At 42.8% G+C, this 19,115-nt stretch overlaps 1 protein-coding gene across 1 annotated transcript in view; it reads left to right on the plus strand.

The window, feature by feature from the left end:
- Positions 1–19,115, plus strand: part of EXOC4 (exocyst complex component 4) — a 533,336-nt gene that overhangs the window by 17,410 nt on the left and 496,811 nt on the right. Inside the window, exons 2-3 of the mRNA XM_040413403.1 lie at positions 1,041–1,230; positions 16,287–16,481. Coding sequence (XP_040269337.1) covers positions 1,041–1,230; positions 16,287–16,481 — 385 coding nt within the window. The remainder of the gene's footprint in view (positions 1–1,040; positions 1,231–16,286; positions 16,482–19,115) is intronic.

Genomic DNA, 19,115 nt, shown 5'->3' on the forward strand with positions numbered 1-19,115 from the left:
TGTGTGATATGTTTCCCATCACTCGATTGCTGCTGTTTGAGTTCGTTATATCCCTGCTGTATCAGCAAATAGAGAAGGAAATGGATCACTGGGAAAATTTGTAATTTGATTTAAAAAGTGTATATATGAAGAGGGTTGTGTATCTGCAATATCCATGTGCATAAAATGCAATGTAAAAGTGGGCGACAGCCATTCTTCCCAATTCCCTCATACACATTCATGCTCGACACAAATACACAGTCGAGTCACATTGTTATGACCACTTCCTACTTTCGGTGCTGGCAGCACCTAGTTAAAGAAGGAAGTCACGTGTGGTGAGCTGGCTTGATGGGTATATAAGGTGTGGTGAGCTGGCTTGGTGGGTACAACAGGGGTGATTTATCGTATTTGCAAAAAGAGATTATTATTGACTTTGGGGCCAAGAGTGGCAGTATTTCTGAAACTGCGCAGTTTGTGAACTGTTCTTGTGCTGCCGTGATGAAAGTGAATCATGAGTGGACAAATGGCACCATTGCGAATAAGCTTGTGGAAACTGCGGAGCTTCACATGCCATTGGTGTAAACTTCAGCTCGAGGGTGAGCCTAAACGCTACAGCAGAGGAGCTCACCTCCAACATGAACCAGGGGGCTACCAGACTTGTGTCTAAACCAGACGATGGTCACTGCACTTCTGCTAACAAAGTTTTTTTTTGTGGGAGTCAGTCAGCATGGCTCCAGATACTTGACAACCTACCAGGACCTTATTGAGCCACTCTGTCTATCTAGCATGGCGGTTACTCTGTATATTAGCTGGTGGTCTTAATTATGTGACTCGACTGTGTCAATTATCAGGGATGTTTAATTCCAACACGCTGATCCTTCTTTCTCCCAAGATCAGCATTTGAGAGGGATTAGGGTAACCCCAATATACTTTAGACAGTTGGACGTTCCCAACAAGATCTGGGAGTTTGGCCAACTTGCATGTGTATGTTCACCATGAGTTTAAAAATAAGAAATCTATAGTGTTTGTGACTGAGAATGTCATTTTTGTTTTTGTTCCAGGACCCTTTCCAGTAGTGATGATGTGCAAGACAGAGAGACCGAAAGAGGACGTTTGGAGGCAGCTTATGAGAGCTGCGATAAAGACTTGGATAAGAAGATTGAAGAGCACTTTACAGAACTCACTACTGCCATACGCACGTACCAGAACATAACCGAACGTATTACCAACTCCCGCAATAAGATCAAGCAGGTCAGCTAACCTTCTCCTGATTGTCTGTCCTCTAGCAAAATGTTTGGTGGTAAAATAACTGTTAACTGCCTATAAAAAGTCCATAATGACACAATAAGGTTATGTCAAAATCCGCAACACAGATTTCTTTTTCCTTATATGTGGATAGGGCCATTGCTTTCTTTAAAGGGGTTATGCAATACTAAAAAGTGCCCCCATATGCCCTTGCCGCTCACAGGGAATATACTTACCCTGCTCCCTGCACCACTCCTGGTCACCACACCGCAGCTACTGCTTCTCCCCGTGCACAGATGAAAACATCTGGTGTCGGGGGGAGCAGCCAATGGCAGACGGGGGCGAGCCTCCCTAGCATCGCGGGTGATGCTAGGGAGGCTCGTCCCCGCTTACCATTGGCTGCTCCCTCCCCCCGACACAGGATGTTTTCATCCGCGTGCAGGGAGCGGGGAAAGTATATTCCCTGTGAGGGGCCCGGCCATATGGGGGGCAGTTTTTCGTATTGGATAATCCCTTTAAAGGAAAGCAATAGCTTTCCTTTCAAGACTATGGACACCTTGTGAGCCAATTTTTCTTTGATTTGATATGTATTTTAGGATTTTTTGGGAATAGATTTGTTATTTAAGCGGTTTAATGAGATTTCTAAACTGGCTTAGGCAGGGGTCCATCTCCTGGCACCCCCACTGATCAGCTGTGGGTTACAGGCACCTGAACTACTCTCCTCCACAACTGTGTAGTGGAGAGAGCTGGTTATCGCAGTGCTGCTCCCATTCACTTCAGTGGATGGAGCTATGTAGTTCCAGTGCCTGTTTCTGGACCTAATGTAGAACAGCTGATCAGTGGGGTGCCAGGATTTGGACCCCATGCCAATCTGATATTGATGACCTATCCTAAGAGGCAATCAGTATAAAATTCCTGGAGAAGCAATCTAAATATATTGTTTCTTTTGGCTTCTGTAGCTCTTGTGTTTAATAGTACATAGTTGCAGAATGCAGTGAAATTTATCTGACTGCCGGTCTGAGCACTCGTTGTCCAGACCTTCTCTCACCTCTCCTGAATGATCTTCTAAACTGATATAAGATCACATCAAAGTTCAAAAGAAGCCAAACCTTCCAGTAATTGATGTACAGTACATCACAGCATGGTCAGACTGGAGAGTGCTATGTATGTCCACTCGTTACTTACAGTTATGTACAGTACAGACCAAAAGTTTGGACACACCTCATTCAAAGAGTTTTCTTTATTTTCATGACTATGAAGGCATCAAAACTATGAATTAACACATGTGGAATTATATACATAACAAACAAGTGTGAAACAACTGAAAATATGTCATATTCTAGGTTCTTCAAAGTAGCCACCTTTTGCTTTGATTACTGCTTTGCACACTCTTGGCATTCTCTTGATGAGCTTCAAGAGGTAGTCCCCTGAAATGGTCTTCCAACAGTTTTGAAGGAGTTCCCAGAGATGCTTAGCACTTGTTGGCCCTTTTGCCTTCGCTCTGCGGTCCAGCTCACCCCAAACCATCTCGATTGGGTTCAGGTCCGGTGACTGTGGAGGCCAGGTCATCTGGCGCACCACCCCATCACTCTCCTTCATGGTCAAATAGCCCTTACTTTCAAAGTTTTCCCAATTTTCCGTCTTACTGACTGACCTTCATTTCTTAAAGTAATGATGGCCACTCGTTTTTCTTTACTTAGCTGCTTTTTTCTTGCCATAATACAAATTCTAACAGTCTATTCATAGGACTATCAGCTGTGTATCCACCTGACTTCTCCTCAACACAACTGATGGTCCCAACCCCATTTATAAGGCAAGAAATCCCACTTATTAAACCTGACAGGGCACACCTGTGAAGTGAAAACGATTTCAGGGGACTACCTCTTGAAGCTCATCAAGAGAATGCCAAGAGTGTGCAAAGCAGTAATCAAAGCAAAAGGTGGCTACTTTGAAGAACCTAGAATATGACATATTTTCAGTTGTTTCACACTTGTTTGTTATGTATATAATTCCACATGTGTTAATTCATAGTTTTGATGCGTTCAGTGTGAATCTACAATTTTCATAGTCATGAAAATAAAGAAAACTCTTTGAATGAGAAGGTGTGTCCAAACTTTTGTTATGTACTGTATACAGAACTATTGTATATAACTATTTGACTCGTAATCTGACAGTGAACAGTTTTTAATGATGGGAACAATTTTTACAATATAATATTGTAGTTAACTCTTACATAGCATCACCACGACGGCAACACAAGGAGATTGACCCCTGACCTCTTTAGGGGCAGGAAGCAGAGAAAGGTTTAAATACCCCCCTCCCACCACCAACACCAGTGTTTTCCTGTCCCTACAAGAGGACAGGGGTGGAGAAAGGTCTCCTTGTGTGCCTCAGGCTGGGAAGATGAAGACGACGTGTACCTTTCACACCATAGTTTACATGGTGCCTCCCTGCCCTCCCGCGGTCTCCGTACTAACGCTGGGCAGGGGGAGGATTGGGAGGGCTCACTCCGGTATTATCTGGGGCCTGCTCCCTGGGTGCTGGTCTCCCACCTGGGGTCTGGTAGTCTGTAGCTGGGTTGCGCACCCAGCGCCGTCCGGGCGCTATATAAATTATGTCATTTCCGGCGCCGGGACGACATCACCGGAAGTGACAAAGGCCATATGTGGCGGGATCCTGGAGGACGTTTGGAAAATCTCCTTCTCGTCAGCATTCCTGGTAGTGGTGAGTTCATGGCTCCTTTATCCCTTCTAGGATGTCTGCACCAGAACATGCTGAGTCTGCTGCGCCGCCTTCTGTAAGTCCCCCGAGGGGGAAAGGACTTTTTTAATGCCTTTTATCTTTTTTCTGGGCAAATATTGTGGATCCTTTCAGCCTTCCCTAATACTAATGGGGCTCCAATCTCTTTGCTCTTAGATTTCTAAAGAAACGCAAAAAAAGCCTAAAAAATCCACAAAATGTATTTCTTGCTATAAAAGATTACCAGACGACCATTCGAAAAAACTATGCAGTGATTGCAGTGCCAGGATTATACGTGATGAACAACCATCATTAATGGAGGAGTTCAGAGCCATGATGCAGGAGGAAATTAAATCTTCTTTTGCGTCTACAGTATAGACCAAAAGTTTGGACACACCTTCTCATTCACAGAGTTTTCTTTATTTTCATGACTATGAAAATTGTAGATTCACACTGAAGGCATCAAAACTATGAATTAACATATGTGGGATTATATACATAACAAACAAGTGTGAAACAACTGAAAATATGTCATATTCTAGGTTCTTCAAAGTAGCCACCTTTTGCTTTGATTACTGCTTTGCACACTTGTGGCATTCTCTTGATGAGCTTCAAGAGGTTGTCCCCTGAAATGGTTTTCACTTCACAGGTGTGCCCTGTCAGGTTTAATAAGTGGGATTTCTTGCCTTATAAATGGGGTTGGGACCATCAGTTGCGTTGAGGAGAAGTCAGGTGGATATACAGCTGATAGTCCTACTGAATAGACTGTTAGAATTTGTATTATGGCAAGAAAAAAGCAGCTAAGTAAAGAAAAACGAGTGGCCATCATTACTTTAAGAAATTAAGGCCAGTCAGTAAGCTGAAAAATTGGGAAACTTTGAAAGTAAGGGCTATTTGACCATGAAGGAGAGTGATGGGGTGCTGTGCCAGATGACCTGGCCTCCACAGTCACCGGACCTGAACCCAATCGAGATGGTTTGGGGTGAGCTGGACCGCAGACTGAAGGCAAAAGGGCCAACAAGTGCTAAGCATCTCTGGGAACTCCTTCAAACTGTTGGAAGACCATTTCAGGGGACTACCTCTTGAAGCTCATCAAGAGAATGCCAAGAGTGTGCAAAGCAGTAATCAAAGCAAAAGGTGGCTACTTTGAAGAACCTAGAATATGACATATTTTCAGTTGTTTCACACTTGTTTGTTATGTATATAATTCCACATGTGTTAATTCATAGTTTTGATTCCTTCATAGTCATGAAAATAAAGAATACTCTTTGAATGAGAAGGTGTGTCAAAACTTTTGGTCTGTACTGTATGTCTGCGTTATACAAAGATACCTCTCTTCAAATCGATCCTTCACATAAGCGACTGAGAACAGGGGATTCCATTTCCTCTGAGTCAGATGACTTTGGGGATAGTGCCTCTTCTTCTTAAGTATGGGAGGAGGAAGACAGACCATCTGAGAGATATCTCTGAAGGCAGAAGAAAATTCTATTTTGCGTCAGAGGATATGCCCGAGCTACTGAAAGCAACCATGGGGGTAGAAGAAATACAAACAGCTCCTTCTGTTCAGGAAGAAATGTTTGGAGGTCTTAGAGTGAAGAAAACTAGGGTCTTTCCTATTAATGAGAACATTAAAGGAATGATACCGGACGAATGGTCTGATCCTGGGAAGCGTCTAGGAATTTCCAGAGCTTATCATAATCGTTTGTTGTTTGATCAAGAGGAAGCAAAAATCTTTAATACGATTCCTAAAATAGATGCTCAGGTAGAGAAGATCAATAAAAAGACCTCCTTACCTTTTGAGGATACTTCACAACTAAGGGACCTTATGGACAGGAAGGCTGATGGTCTATTATGTAGGTCCTGGGACGCTGCTATGTACAATCTAATATCTAACATAACTGCTACCTCTGTAGCCAGGTCCATGTTTGTCTGGCTTTCTGAGTTAGAAAATCGTGTCTCTAGTAATGAAGAAGTTCTAAATGCGCTCCCCCTTTTAAAATCTGCCACGGCATTCCTAGCGGATGCCTCTGCAGAATCTGTACATTTTGCGGCTAATGACGCGGGACTCTCAAATGCGGCTCGGAGAGCCCTTTGGGTAAAATGTTGGTCTGGAGACAAGGTCTCTAAATCAAAACTCTGTTCTATTCCTTTATCAGGTGAATATATATTCGGACCTGAATTGGATAAAATCCTGGAGAAGACTTCTGATGAAAAGAAAGGGTTTCCAGAAGAAAAAGTCTACCCCCTCTAATCAGAACAGATCCTACAGTGGTAAAGGGAAAACGGGGCATTATAGCTACCCTAAAGGAGGGAGAGGAAGGGGTTTCCTCTCCTCATCTCAGAAGGGAAACGGAAATCAGTGACGCCAGGGTGGGGGGAAGGCTGAAGATGTTTCTTCCTTTCTGGGAGGAAATATCTTCAAATCCATGGGCTCTAAGAATTATCAAATCGGGTTACAGGTTTCAATTCTCTGCCCTTCCCCCAAGAAGATTTATAGTTTCAAAACTCCATGCTCCAATGTCTCAAAGCCCAATTTGGAAGGGTGTTCAGGAGTTAATATCCAAACATGTGGTAATAGAAGTCCCCACATTGGAAAGAGGAAAAGGGTTCTCTTCAAACCTTTTTTTGGTGAAAAAGAAAGCGGGTTCATTTCGAACCATTGTAAATCTGAAGTTCCTAAACAAGTTCATTTCCTACCGAAAATTTCGTATGGAGACCCTAAATTCTATCATTCCCCTGTTACAGAAAGATTCAGTTATGTGCACGGTAGATTTAAGCGACGCATACTACCATGTCCCAATACATCACAGTTCCCAACAATTCCTGAGATTTGGAATAAAAGACCACAAGGGCGGTATTCACCATTAACAATTTATCTCTCCCTTTCGGCATATCTTCGGCCCCGCGAGTGTTTACAAAACTGATAATAGAGGTAGTAGCATATCTGAGGAAGAAGGGATTGACAATCTTTTCTTACCTGAAGGATTTTTTAATAACAACAACTCTGCCCCCAACTACAAAGGGACCTGGACGTCTTTCTACTGACCTTGGACAGACTAGGATGGATGGTCAACAGAGGGAAGTCGAACCTAGTACCATCGACCAAAATCAGGTTTCTAGGAGTTATCCTGGACTCTCAGAAACAGTTAACCAGTCTACCTCGGGACAAGATATCAGATGTCCAAAGGAAGATCACAGTATTTTCTTCCAGAAGGACCTATTCTATCAGAGACGCAATGAGTCTTCTAGGTATCCTTACTTCCTGCATCCCATCAGTCCAATGGTGTCAGATTCATTTCAGACCTCTTCAAGTGTGGATACTCAGAGTATGGGACAAACAAGTTTCCTCTCTAGATCAGAGTTACCATACCTCAAAGAACAAAATCCTCATTTCAGTGGTGGATGATCCAGGAAAATATGTACAGAGGAGTAACATAGAGGAAGATACCTCAGACCCAGATTACCACAGATGCAAGCCAGTGGGACTGGGGATCGAAAGTTGGAGATGTATATTATCAGGGTCCATGGTCCAATTCAATCAGGATTCAGTCGTCGAACTATCGGGAGCTGAGGGTGGTATGGGAAACTCTAAAGATTGCATAGTCACAGCTCCAGGGCCGTCACTTAAAAATTCTTTCAGACAATACGACGACGATAAAGTACCTAAATCATCAAGGAGGTACGAGATCAATGAGCCTGCTAAGACTATCCACAAGAATATTCAGTTGGGCAGTAATAAACATAGAATAAATTTCAGCGGTTCATCTGAAAGGATCTCTGAATATAGAAGCGGACTACCTGAGCTGGAAGAAGATGGACCAATCTGAATGGTCTTTGAACAAGGAGGTTTTCCATATGATAACGAACAAATGGGGTATACCGGAGGTGGACCTGTTCGCCTCTCGGGAAAATTCAAAGGTTCCAACATTTTGCTCCCTAGACCCCAGGGACAACCTGTGGATTCTAGACGATTTCTCCTTCGCATTGGACCAAGTGCTTTACTATACCTTACTGTCTCTTCCGATCATACCAACAGTAATACAGAAGATTCACCAGGACAGAACAAACATCATTCTAATAACACCTTGTTGGCCGAAAAAGAGCTGGTGTTAGGTCCTTCGGAAAATGGCCGTCGAAGAACCTTGGCTCCTCCCAAGGAGGAAGGACCTTCTACATCAGGGCCCAATTTTTCATCCGGACCCAGACTTTCTAAATTTGGCAGCTTGGATCCTGAAACCCAATTCTTGAAACATCAAGGTCTTTTGGATTTGGTGGTTTCTACTCTCAAGACCTCCAGAAAGAAAGTTACCTTCGCCATTTATATAAAGATATAGAAGAAATTTTGTTCTTGGTCGGGATTATCTTCTCCTAATAAATCCGCTCCCAATATACAATTGATTCTGGACTTCTTGCAGAATGGCTTCAATATGGTTTTATGTGGGAACAGCCATAACAGGCCCGCTGATTGGTTAGTGGTAAGACAAATGCTGATTAGCTATAAATGGATTGGGGGCGGGGCTTAGCACATCTGGGAAGTGTAGTGGTTTCAGGTTAGCGTGGCTTGCTGTACATTAGTTGGGCTGGTGACTACCTGCAGTGCATCACCCTGTGTGCTGTGTGGGCCCTAGCTGCTGTCATGGGGTAGGTGATGCTTTGTGTTTGCATCATACAATAAGCTAATGTTAAAGAAGCAACCTGTGGCCTTAAGTGCATTATAAAGCCCAGCAATCCCTCAGCTATTTATGCCATGCAGACACTGAACAGATATTATATTGGAGGGGGGGAGAGAATTGTTGCCCCTTGCAGTATAATTTCGCCGTTTGGCCCACCCCATGCAGTAGAATTTCTCCTTGGCCTCAGCCACCCCATGCAGTATAATCCTCCCCATATAGTGTAATGTTACCTTGTGGCCCCATGCAGTATAATGTTATCTGGAAGGCACTGGGGTGGGGGAATGCTGATGGCACTGGGGTGGGGAGAGCTGATGGCACAGGGGGATAGTGGAGCTGATGACGCTGTGGGGAACGGAGCTGATGGCACTGGGGAGAACTGATGCACTTGGGCTGATCGCACAGGGGGGAACGAAGGGTGTTGGGGACTGATGGCAGGGGGTCTGATGTGTTTTTATAAAGGAAAACAGTCTATTAATTCATTTTTTCTTATTAGAGTACTCGATTAATCGTAAAAATAATCGGTAGAATACTCGATTACTGAAATAATCGTTTACTGCAGCCCTACTACTTCTGACTTTAGTTGTGCATGAAGGCTATCTTATTAGTGATTGATGGCATTCTGTGTGTAAGTGTGTATACATATATAGTTGTCAGTCACTGATAACTGTACACTGGGGAGGTGTTATCGTTGATTGATAGCATTCTTTGTGTAAGTGTGTATGCATACAGTTGAAACCAGACGTTTACATACACTATATAAAAAGACGCATATGCATGTTTTTCTCAATATCTGACATGAAATCAAAATAGACCTTTCCGGTTTTTGGTCAATTAGTATTACCATAATTATTATTATTTGCTGAATGCCAGAATAATGAGAGAGAGAATGTTTTAAGGCATTTTTATTACTTTCTGCAATCTCAAAAGTCTACATACACTAAGATTACTATGCTTTTAACTCCTTAAGGGCCCGCGCCGTACATTTACGGCGCTGGTGGACATGACTTACGGACCAGCGTCGGACATGTATGGCGGGCTGGTCAGGCAGGTGTAGGAGCTGCGCCCGCCTGATCAGCGTCTCGGACCCGGCAGTCACTGACAGCCGGGCCCCTGCTGCATACGCCGGCATCGGTGAAAACACAGATGACGGCATGTTAACCCCTTGTATGCCGTGGTCAAAGATAACCGTGGCATGCGGAGGGTACTTCGCTTACCATCAGGTCCCTGCGCCTTCTACGGAAGCCTGTGAGATGCAGCCAAATAAAACACATTAGGCTGGGTCTCAAAGGCAGGCTGTCAGCATAAAAGCTGACAGCCAATGCATTACAATACATGTTGTATTGTAATACATTGTAGAGAAGATCAGACCCCAGAAGTTGAAGTCCCAGAGTGGGACAAAAATAATAAGTAAAAAAAAGTGTTTTTTTCATTTAAAAAAAAGTTTTTCAAGTAAAAAAAGAAGAAAAAAGCCCAAAAACCCCCACATAAAATTGTAAAAAAAAGAAAGAAGAAAAAAAAAACAAAACATATTTGGTCTGTAATGACCAGCTCTACAAAAAATATCACATGATCCACCACCTCACCTGAATGCCGTAAAAAAAAAAAAAATTTAACTGTCAAATTTTTTGGCACCTTACATCAAAAAAAGTGTAATACCAAGCTATCAAAAAGTCATATGCACCCTAAAATAGTCATTTAAACCGTCATCTCATACCGAAAAAACTATGGCTTTCAGGATATGGAGAGACTTTATTATGTAAAACTGAAACGAGCAACAAAAAAATGTGTCATATTTGGTATTGTCGCATCTGTAACAACCTGCCCTATAAAAATAGCAAATGATCTAACCTGTCAGAGGAACATTGTAAAAAAACAAAAAATAAATATGTACCCTAAAATAGTACCAACAAAACTGCCACCTTATCCCGTAGTTTCCAAAATGGGGTCACTTTTTTGTTGTTTCTACTCTAGGGGTACATCAGGGGGTCTTCAAATGTGACATGGCAGCTTAAAATGATACCTGTGAAATCTGCCTTCCAAAAACCATATGGCATTCCTTTCCGTCTGCGCAGTGCTGTGTTCCCGTACAGCAGTTTACGACCACATATGGGGTGTTTCTGTAAACTACAGAATCGGGGCAGTAAATATTGTTTTGTTTGGCTGTTAACCCTTGCTTTGTTACTGGAAAAAATTTATTAAAATGGAAAATCTGCCAAAAAAGTGAAATTCTGAAATTTCATCTCCATTTTTCTTTAATTCTTGTGGAACATCTAAAGGGTTAACAAAGTTTGTAAAATCAGTTTTGAATACTTTGAGGGGTGTAGTTTCTAAAATGGGGGCAATTTATGGGTGGTTTCTATTATGTAAGCCTCACAAAGTGACTTTAGACCTGAACTGGTCCTTTAAAAATTGGGTTTTGGAAATTTTCTTAAGAATTTTAACATTTACTTTTAAGCCTTCTAACGTCCCAAAAAAATAAAATGTCATTTACAAAATGATCCAAACATAAAGTAGACATCTGGAAAATGTCAAGTACCGTATTCCCCCCCCCCAAAGTGGGACGAATACTAATGAGCGCTTCCATTATGGCAGGGTCCTGGAGGGGTTAAACAATTCTGGACTGCCCATATGATGATGTAATGTGTTTTGGAAGCTTCTGTTAGGTTTGTTGGCAACATCTCAGTTAATTAGAGACACACCTGTGGATGTATTTAAATGCACACCTTTAAGATATCAGGAAGAGAATTGTGGACTTGCACAAGTCTGGCTCAACCTTGGGTGCAATTTCAAGATACCTGAAGGTGCCTCGTTCATCTGTACAAACAATTATACGCAAGTACAAACAAGGAAGATGGATAGCCATCATACCACTCAGGAAGGAGATGGATTCTGTGTCCCAGAGCTGAACGTACTTTGGTCCGACATGTGCATATCAACCCAAGAACAAAAGCAAAAGACCTTGTGAAGATGATGGCGGAAGCTGGTAAGATTGTGTCAATATGCACAGTGAAACGAGTACTGTATCAACCTTTCACCTGGATTTCACTTAATAAACTATCACCAGTACCTTATAGATTATCCTCATTGTGTTTCCATACAGTCTTGTGCCGCTTTCCTGCGATGTATATTCATGAAAAAAACTGCCCTAACCCCGCCTCTAAGCAGTGTAATTGACACCCGGCTCAGTCGCCGGAACCGCGCTTGTACAGGTGGTGCATGCGCCGTCGGCCTCAGTAGCAGCGCGATCCCGTCTATCGCGCGGACTCAAGCGCGATCCTGTAACTGAATCGCGACTCAAGCGCGGTCCCGGCGACTGAGCCGGGTGTCAATTACACTGCTTAGAGGCGGGGTTAGGGCAGGGGAGTTACAGCCTGGAGTGAGGGAAGGGCTACCCCCTTGACTTCTACCGTGACTTCAGGAGCTGGAGAAGAGTACTTTATAAGTCGTTTTTTTTCATGAATATACATCGCAGGAAAGCGGCACAAGACTGTATGGAAACACAATGAGGATAATCTATAAGGTACTGGTGATAGTTTATTAAGTAAAATCCAGGTGAAAGGTTCGCTTTAAGGACTTGGCCATTTTTTGCAAATCTGACCAGTGTCACTTTAAGTAGTGATAACTTTAAAACACTTTCGTCACATATTGTACTTCATGACACTGGTAAAATGAAGTAAAAAAATAAATACATTTTTATTTATAAAAAAAATACCAGATTTGCCAAAAATTTGTAAAAAGTTGCAAATTTCCAAGTTTCAATTTCTCTACTTCTATAATACATAGTAATACCTACAAAAATAGTTATTACTTTACATTCCCCATATGTCTACTTCATGTTTGGATCATTTTGGGAATGATATTTAAGGGCTCTTTCACACTTGCGTTCTTGTTTTCCGGCATAGAGTTCCGTCGTCGGGGCTCTATGCCGGAAGAATCCTGATCAGGATTATCCTAATGCATTCTGAATGGAGAGAAATCCGTTCAGGATGCATCAGGATGTCTTCAGTTCCGGAACGGAACGTTTTTTGGCCGGAGAAAATACCGCAGCATGCTGCGCTTTTTGCTCCGGCCAAAAATCCGGAACACTTGCTGCAAGGCCGGATCCGGAATTAATGCCCATTGAAAGGCATTGATCCGGATCCGGCCTTAAGCTAAACGTTGTTTCGGCGCATTGCCGGAGCCGACATTTAGCTTTTTCAGAGTGGTTACCATGGCTGCCGGGACGCTAAAGTCCTGGCAGCCATGGTAAAGTGTAGCGGGGAGCGGGGGAGCAGTGTACTTACCTTCCGTGCGGCTCCCCGGGCGCTCCAGAGTGACGTCAGGGCGCCCCAAGCGCATGGATCATGTGATCACATGGATCACGTCATCCATGCGCATGGGGCGCTCTGACGTCATTCTGGAGCGCCCGGGGAGCCGCACGGACTGTAAGTATACCGCTCCCCCGCTCCCCGCTCCTACTATGGCAGCCAGGACTTTAATAGCGTCCTGGGTGCCATAGTAACACTGAACGCATTTGGAAGACGGTTCCGTCTTCAAATGCTTTCAGTACACTTGCGTTTTTCCGGATCCGGAGTGTAATTCCGGCAAGTGGAGTACACGCCGGATCCGGACAACGCAAGTGTGAAAGAGGCCTTATTTTTGGGGGATGTTACAAGGCTTAGAAGTTTAGAAGCAAATCTTGAAATTTTTCATAAATTTAAAAAAAAATACTTTTTAGGGACCAGTTCAGGTCTGAAGTCACTTTGTGAGGCTTACATAATAGAAACCACCCAAAAATGACCCCATTCTAGAAACTACACCCCTCAAGGTATTACAAACTTTGTTAACCATTTAGGTGTTGCACAAGAGTTATTGGCAAATGGAGATGAAATTTGAGAATTACATTTTTTGGGCTAATTTTCCATTTTAATCCATTTTTTCCAGTAACAAACAAGGGTTAACAGCCAAACAAAATGCTATATTTATTGCCCCGATTCTGTAGTTTGCAGAAACACCCAATAGGTGGCCATAAACTACTGTACGGGCACACAGTAGGGCGTAGAGGGAAAGGTGCGCCGTATGGTTTTTGGAAGTCAGATTTTGCTAGACTGGTTTTTTTGACACCATGTCCCATTTGAAGCCCCCCTGATGCACCCCTAGAGTAGAAACTCCATAAAAGTGACCCCATCTAATAAACTACACCCCTCAAGGTATTCAAAACTGATTTTACAAACTTTAACCCTTTAGGTGTTCCACAAGATTTAATGGAAAATAGAGATACAATTTCAAAATTTCACTTTTTTGGCAGATTTTCCATTTTAATAATTTTTTTCCAGTTACAAAGCAAGGGTTTACAGCCAAAAAAAACTCATTATTTATGGCCCTGATTCTGTAGTTTACAGAAACATCCCATATGTGGTCGTAAACCGCTGTACGGGCACACGGAATGCCATATACGGTTTTGGAAGGCAGATTTTGCTGGACCGTTTTTTTGACACCATGTACCATTTGAAGCCCCACTGATGCACCCCTAGAGTAGAAACTCCAAAAAAGTGACCCTATTTTAGAAACTACGGGATAGGGTAGCAGTATTGTTGGTACTAGTTTAGGGTACATATGATTTTTGGTTGCTCTATATTACACTTTTTGTGAGGCAAGGTAACAAGAAATAGCTGTTTTGGTACAGTTTTTTATTTTTTGTTATTTACAACATTCATCTGACAGGTTAGATCATGTAATATTTTTATAGAGCAGGTTGTCACGGACGCGGCGATACCTAATATGTATATATCTATTTTACACAATTATTTCATTTTTGAAACAAAAAAAATCATGTTTTAGTGTCTCCATAGTCTGAGAGCCATAGTTTTTTCAGTTTTTAGGCAAATATCTTGGGTAGGGTATGATTTTTGCGGGATGAGATGACCGTTTGATTAGCACTATTTTGGGGTGCGTATGACTTTTTGATCGCTTGGTATTACACTTTTTGTGATGTAAGGTGACAAAAAATAGCTTTTTTTTTTTTCACCTTTTTTTTTTTTTTTTTTTTTTACGGTATTCACCTGAGGGGTTAGGTAATGTGATATTTTTTATAGAGCACGTTATTATGGACGCAGCGATACCTAATATGTATACTTTTTTTTATTTATGTAAGTTTTACACAATTATTTTCATTTTTGAAACAAAAAAAATAAATCATGTTTTAGTATCTCCATATTCTGAGAGCCATAGTTTTTTCAGTTTTTGGCCGATTATCTTAGGTAGGGTCTCATTTTTTGCGGGATGAGGTGATGGTTTGATTGGTACTATTTTGGCGTACATACGACTTTTTTGATCACTTTTATTACCTTTTTTGGGAAGTAAGGTGGGCAAAATTTTTATTTCATCGTTTTTTATTTTTATTTTTTCTGGCGTTAACCGTGCGGGTAAAGTAACATGACCGTTTTATAGATCAGGTCATTACGGACGCGGTGATATCAAGCATGTGTAGGGAATTTTTTTTTTTTTTTTCATTTTTAATCCATGATAAATGTTTTTTTTTTATTTTTACTTTTTTTTTTCACTTTTTTTTTTTTTTTTTTACATATTTTTGACCCAGACCCACTTGGTTCTTGAAGATCCAGTGGGTCTGATGTCTGTATTTTCACTTTACAAAGTCTGATTAGACTTCTGCCTTTAGCAGAAGCCTAATCAGCACCATGGACAGCCTCTGATCAGTACCATGGACAGCCGGACGCCTGTGAAGGCTTCCGGTTGCCATGGTAACCATCACTCGCTGTCACATCGGGGGCTGAAAAGGCACAGCAGCCCCCGATGGGAGAGGAAGGGAGCTCCCTCCCTCATAACCTTTTCCTAAACGCATGGCATCTGTGCCAGTACAGATGTCAGGCGTTTCAAGCAGAGTGTCAGCAATGTGCTGACACTCTGCAAACCGCTCGGCTATCCTGAGAGAGGGGGCGGGCGGATGATCGCATGCCTGCTCGCCCCCCCCCCCCCAAGCACCGCCCTCCCTGCCGCACTCCCCGCACGGGGGGTGTTAAACATTAAAATGAAGGTTATTTGAAGTTTCTGCGGTCACAGACCGCAGGGGATCAGAAACTTCCGAAACCGCTGCAAACCGCAGGTCTGAATTGACCTGTGGTTTGCTGTGATTGCCGACATGGGGGGTTCACAGGACCCCCCCGGCGCATTTAGCCAAGGTGCCTGCTCAATGATTTGAGCAGGCACCGGCTTTGGAACTATACATGACGTACCGGTACGTCATGTGTCCTTAAGTACCAAGACAACATGCTGTATAAGGGCAATGGTACCAAATATTAATGAAATGTATGTAAACTTTTGACTTTGCAGAAAGTAATAAAAATGCCTTAAAACATTCCCTCTCTCATTATTTTGGCATTTGGCTAATAATATTAATTATAGTAATCCTAACTGATCAAAAACGGGAAAGGTTTATTCTGATTTCATGTCAGATATTGAGAAACACACGCATATGTGTCTTTTTATATAGTGTATGTAAACTTTTGGTTTCAACTGTAGATCGCTGTCAGTCACTGATAGCTGTACACAGGGGAGGTGTTATCAGTGATTGATAGTATTCTCTGTGTAAATGTGTATACACTAACTGCAGTGGTATTTCTACTTATGGAAATTTTCATGTTTTCCTGTTAGGTTAAAGAGAACCTTTTGTCCTGTAAGATGCTTCTCCATTGCAAGCGTGATGAGCTAAGAAAGCTGTGGATTGAGGGAATTGAACACAAGCATGTCTTGAACCTATTGGATGAAATAGAGAATATCAAGCAAGTGCCTCAGAAACTGGAACAATCCATGGCTAGTAAACACTACTTGAATGCCACTGACATGCTGGTAAGGGATGTGATCCACTAATGCATTTTATCATTACAATGCTGTTCATTTGAGGTTGTTCATAGAAGGTGTATTTCTACATAGGGGAAGTTGTTAAAGACCTCAGAGTGGCTGACCCGCGGTGGGATTCTTACTTAGCTGGTCCCCACTGCTGGGTTCCTGCTCCATTGCTCCCCAGCCATCTCTCCAGCTCCACAATGCTCTGACATTAGCATCCTGTTGAAAGGCGCCAAGTGACCGCTGCAGCCAATCACTGGTTGCGACGATGACCTGTCACCTGTATGACACGTGACCTAGTGGCTTCAGCAGTCACGTTGCACCTGTTGGCCACTTTTTGAGGTATTTTTAAGTCTAAATTACATGAAAAGGCATGTCATCATAAGGTGTGAACTTTAAAGGGCTTCTGTCACCCCACTAAATAGTTTTTTTTTTTTTTTTTGGTTACTTATAATCCCTATACTGCGATTTATGCATACATACTGTAATTAATCATTTTGGTTCAGCAGATTCTGTTAAAAACGTACTTTTAAAATATGCAAATTACCTTGCTACCAGCAAGTAGGGCGGCTACTTGCTGGTAGCAGCCGCATCCTCCTATCCTAAAGACGCCCCCTCCGCATGTTGATTGACAGGGCCAGCGGACGGGATCTTTCTCTGCTGGCCCTGTTTGCATTCAAAATCTGGCGCCTGCGCCGTACCTGTCTAAAGTCTTCACATCTACACCCGGCGCAGGCGCATTGAGGGAGGAGCGCCGAGCGAGCGTCCCCCCTTCTCAATGCGCCTACGCCGGGTGTAGATGTGACGTCATCGGCGCAGGCACATTGAGGATGGAGCTGCCGAGCGAGCGTCCGCCTCTCAGTGCGCCTGCGCCGACTGAAGACAGGTACGGCGCAGGCGCCAGATTTTGAACGCAAACCGGGCCAGCAGAGAAAGATCCCGTCCGCTGGCCCTGTCAATCAACATGCGGAGGGGGCGTCTTTAGGATAGGAGGATGCGGCTGCTTTTTAAAAGTACGTTTTTAACAGAATCTGCTGAACCAAAATGATTAATTACAGTATGTATGCATAAATCGCAGTATAGGGATTATAAGTAACCAAAAAAAATAAAGTTTAGTGGGGTGACAGAAGCCCTTTAAGGGATGAAATAGAGTAGTAAGAGTTATGGCCCCCAAACTTTTTAGTGCATAGTCAGCCAAACCCGTTCAGAACATGGGAAAGCTGTATTGGAAGCTACCAACTCCCCCCAATCAGACGATGTAGAGGAAGAGAAGAATCAGGCGACATGATTTTTTTGGGCCCTATTCTTTGTTCTCGCTTGTGGTAACCTACTGTCAGGGGTGTCTGGCAGCAGTTTTTTGCTGACACCTTTTGAATGTGTATGGCTTATTTACAGTTCCAAATGACAGTGATTGTTTAAGAGAGCATTGGGGAATTTTCACCAAGTCACTGATGATAAAACTAAGATAGTTGTTAATTCATAGAGTATTGTAAAGCATGTTTGCATAAATCAGTGGTAGATGTGAATTCCCGAACTGTTGTAATATATGTACCATTAGCGGAAGTCACATCTTACCCGTCTACCAGCAGCCTGTGTTCTGTCTACATGGGGTGTCCAGAAACCTCATTTCCCCTGTCCCTCCATTCCATGAAAATCTGTATAGGGTAAAAGAATAAAGAAAAAGATGAGAAGGAATGGTTGGTGCAAAGGTGAGGAGATTATCTGAGAGTGCTGAACATGATAAATGAGTGACTACCCCCACAGCTGACATTTTCAAGAGACTTGTTGAAAGAAGGAAATGGATTCAAAAACACAGGTTACATGCTATTTTTGTAACAATAGCCATCCTTCAAGGAGATGCTGGGCTTTACGTAAAGGGCATCTGTCAGCAGATTTGTAGCTATGACACTGGCTGACCTGTTCCATGTGCACTTGGCAGCTGAAGACATCTGTGTTGGTCCCATGTACATATGTGCCCGCATTGCTGAGAAAAAAACCAACTCATTTTTTGAATATATGCAAATGAGCCTCTAGGAGCAACAGAGGACTTGCCCTTACACCTAGAGGCTCTGCTGTCTGCAACTGCCACGCCCCCTCCACTTTGATAGGACCAGGCAAAGTAAACATCACCACACATGGCCCTGTCAATCAAAGTGCAGAGGGCCCAGCAGTTGCAGAGAGAGCAGAGCCTCTAGATATAAGAGCAACGCCCCCATTGCTCCTAGAGGCTCATCCGCATATAGTAAAACATAACTTTTCTCAGCAATGCGGGCACATATGTACATGGGACCAACACAGATGTCTTCAGCTGCCAAGTGCACATGGAACAGGTCAGACAGTGTCATAGGTACAAATCTGCTGACAGATGCCCTTTAAGAATCTGGTGTAATTGACATTGCCCATAAAGTATAGGGGTTTGTCTCCTGTGTTATTAAAGAAGTGCTGAAATGTGTCTGGGAGTAATATGTAGAGTTTGGGACTTGTGGGAGGCTGTGAGGTATATTTTGGAAGGATACATAGATACAAAGGTCTCAGAAGTTAGTGTCCCAGCATGCATTACTAATCAAAAGGAAAAATATCAGCTCACATCAACTCGGCAGAGTTATTAAGAAGTGGTGGAGTACCAGCCCCTGATAT

The sequence above is a fragment of the Bufo bufo genome, chromosome 1 (assembly GCF_905171765.1).
Source record: "Bufo bufo chromosome 1, aBufBuf1.1, whole genome shotgun sequence".
Taxonomy (NCBI): domain Eukaryota; kingdom Metazoa; phylum Chordata; class Amphibia; order Anura; family Bufonidae; genus Bufo; species Bufo bufo.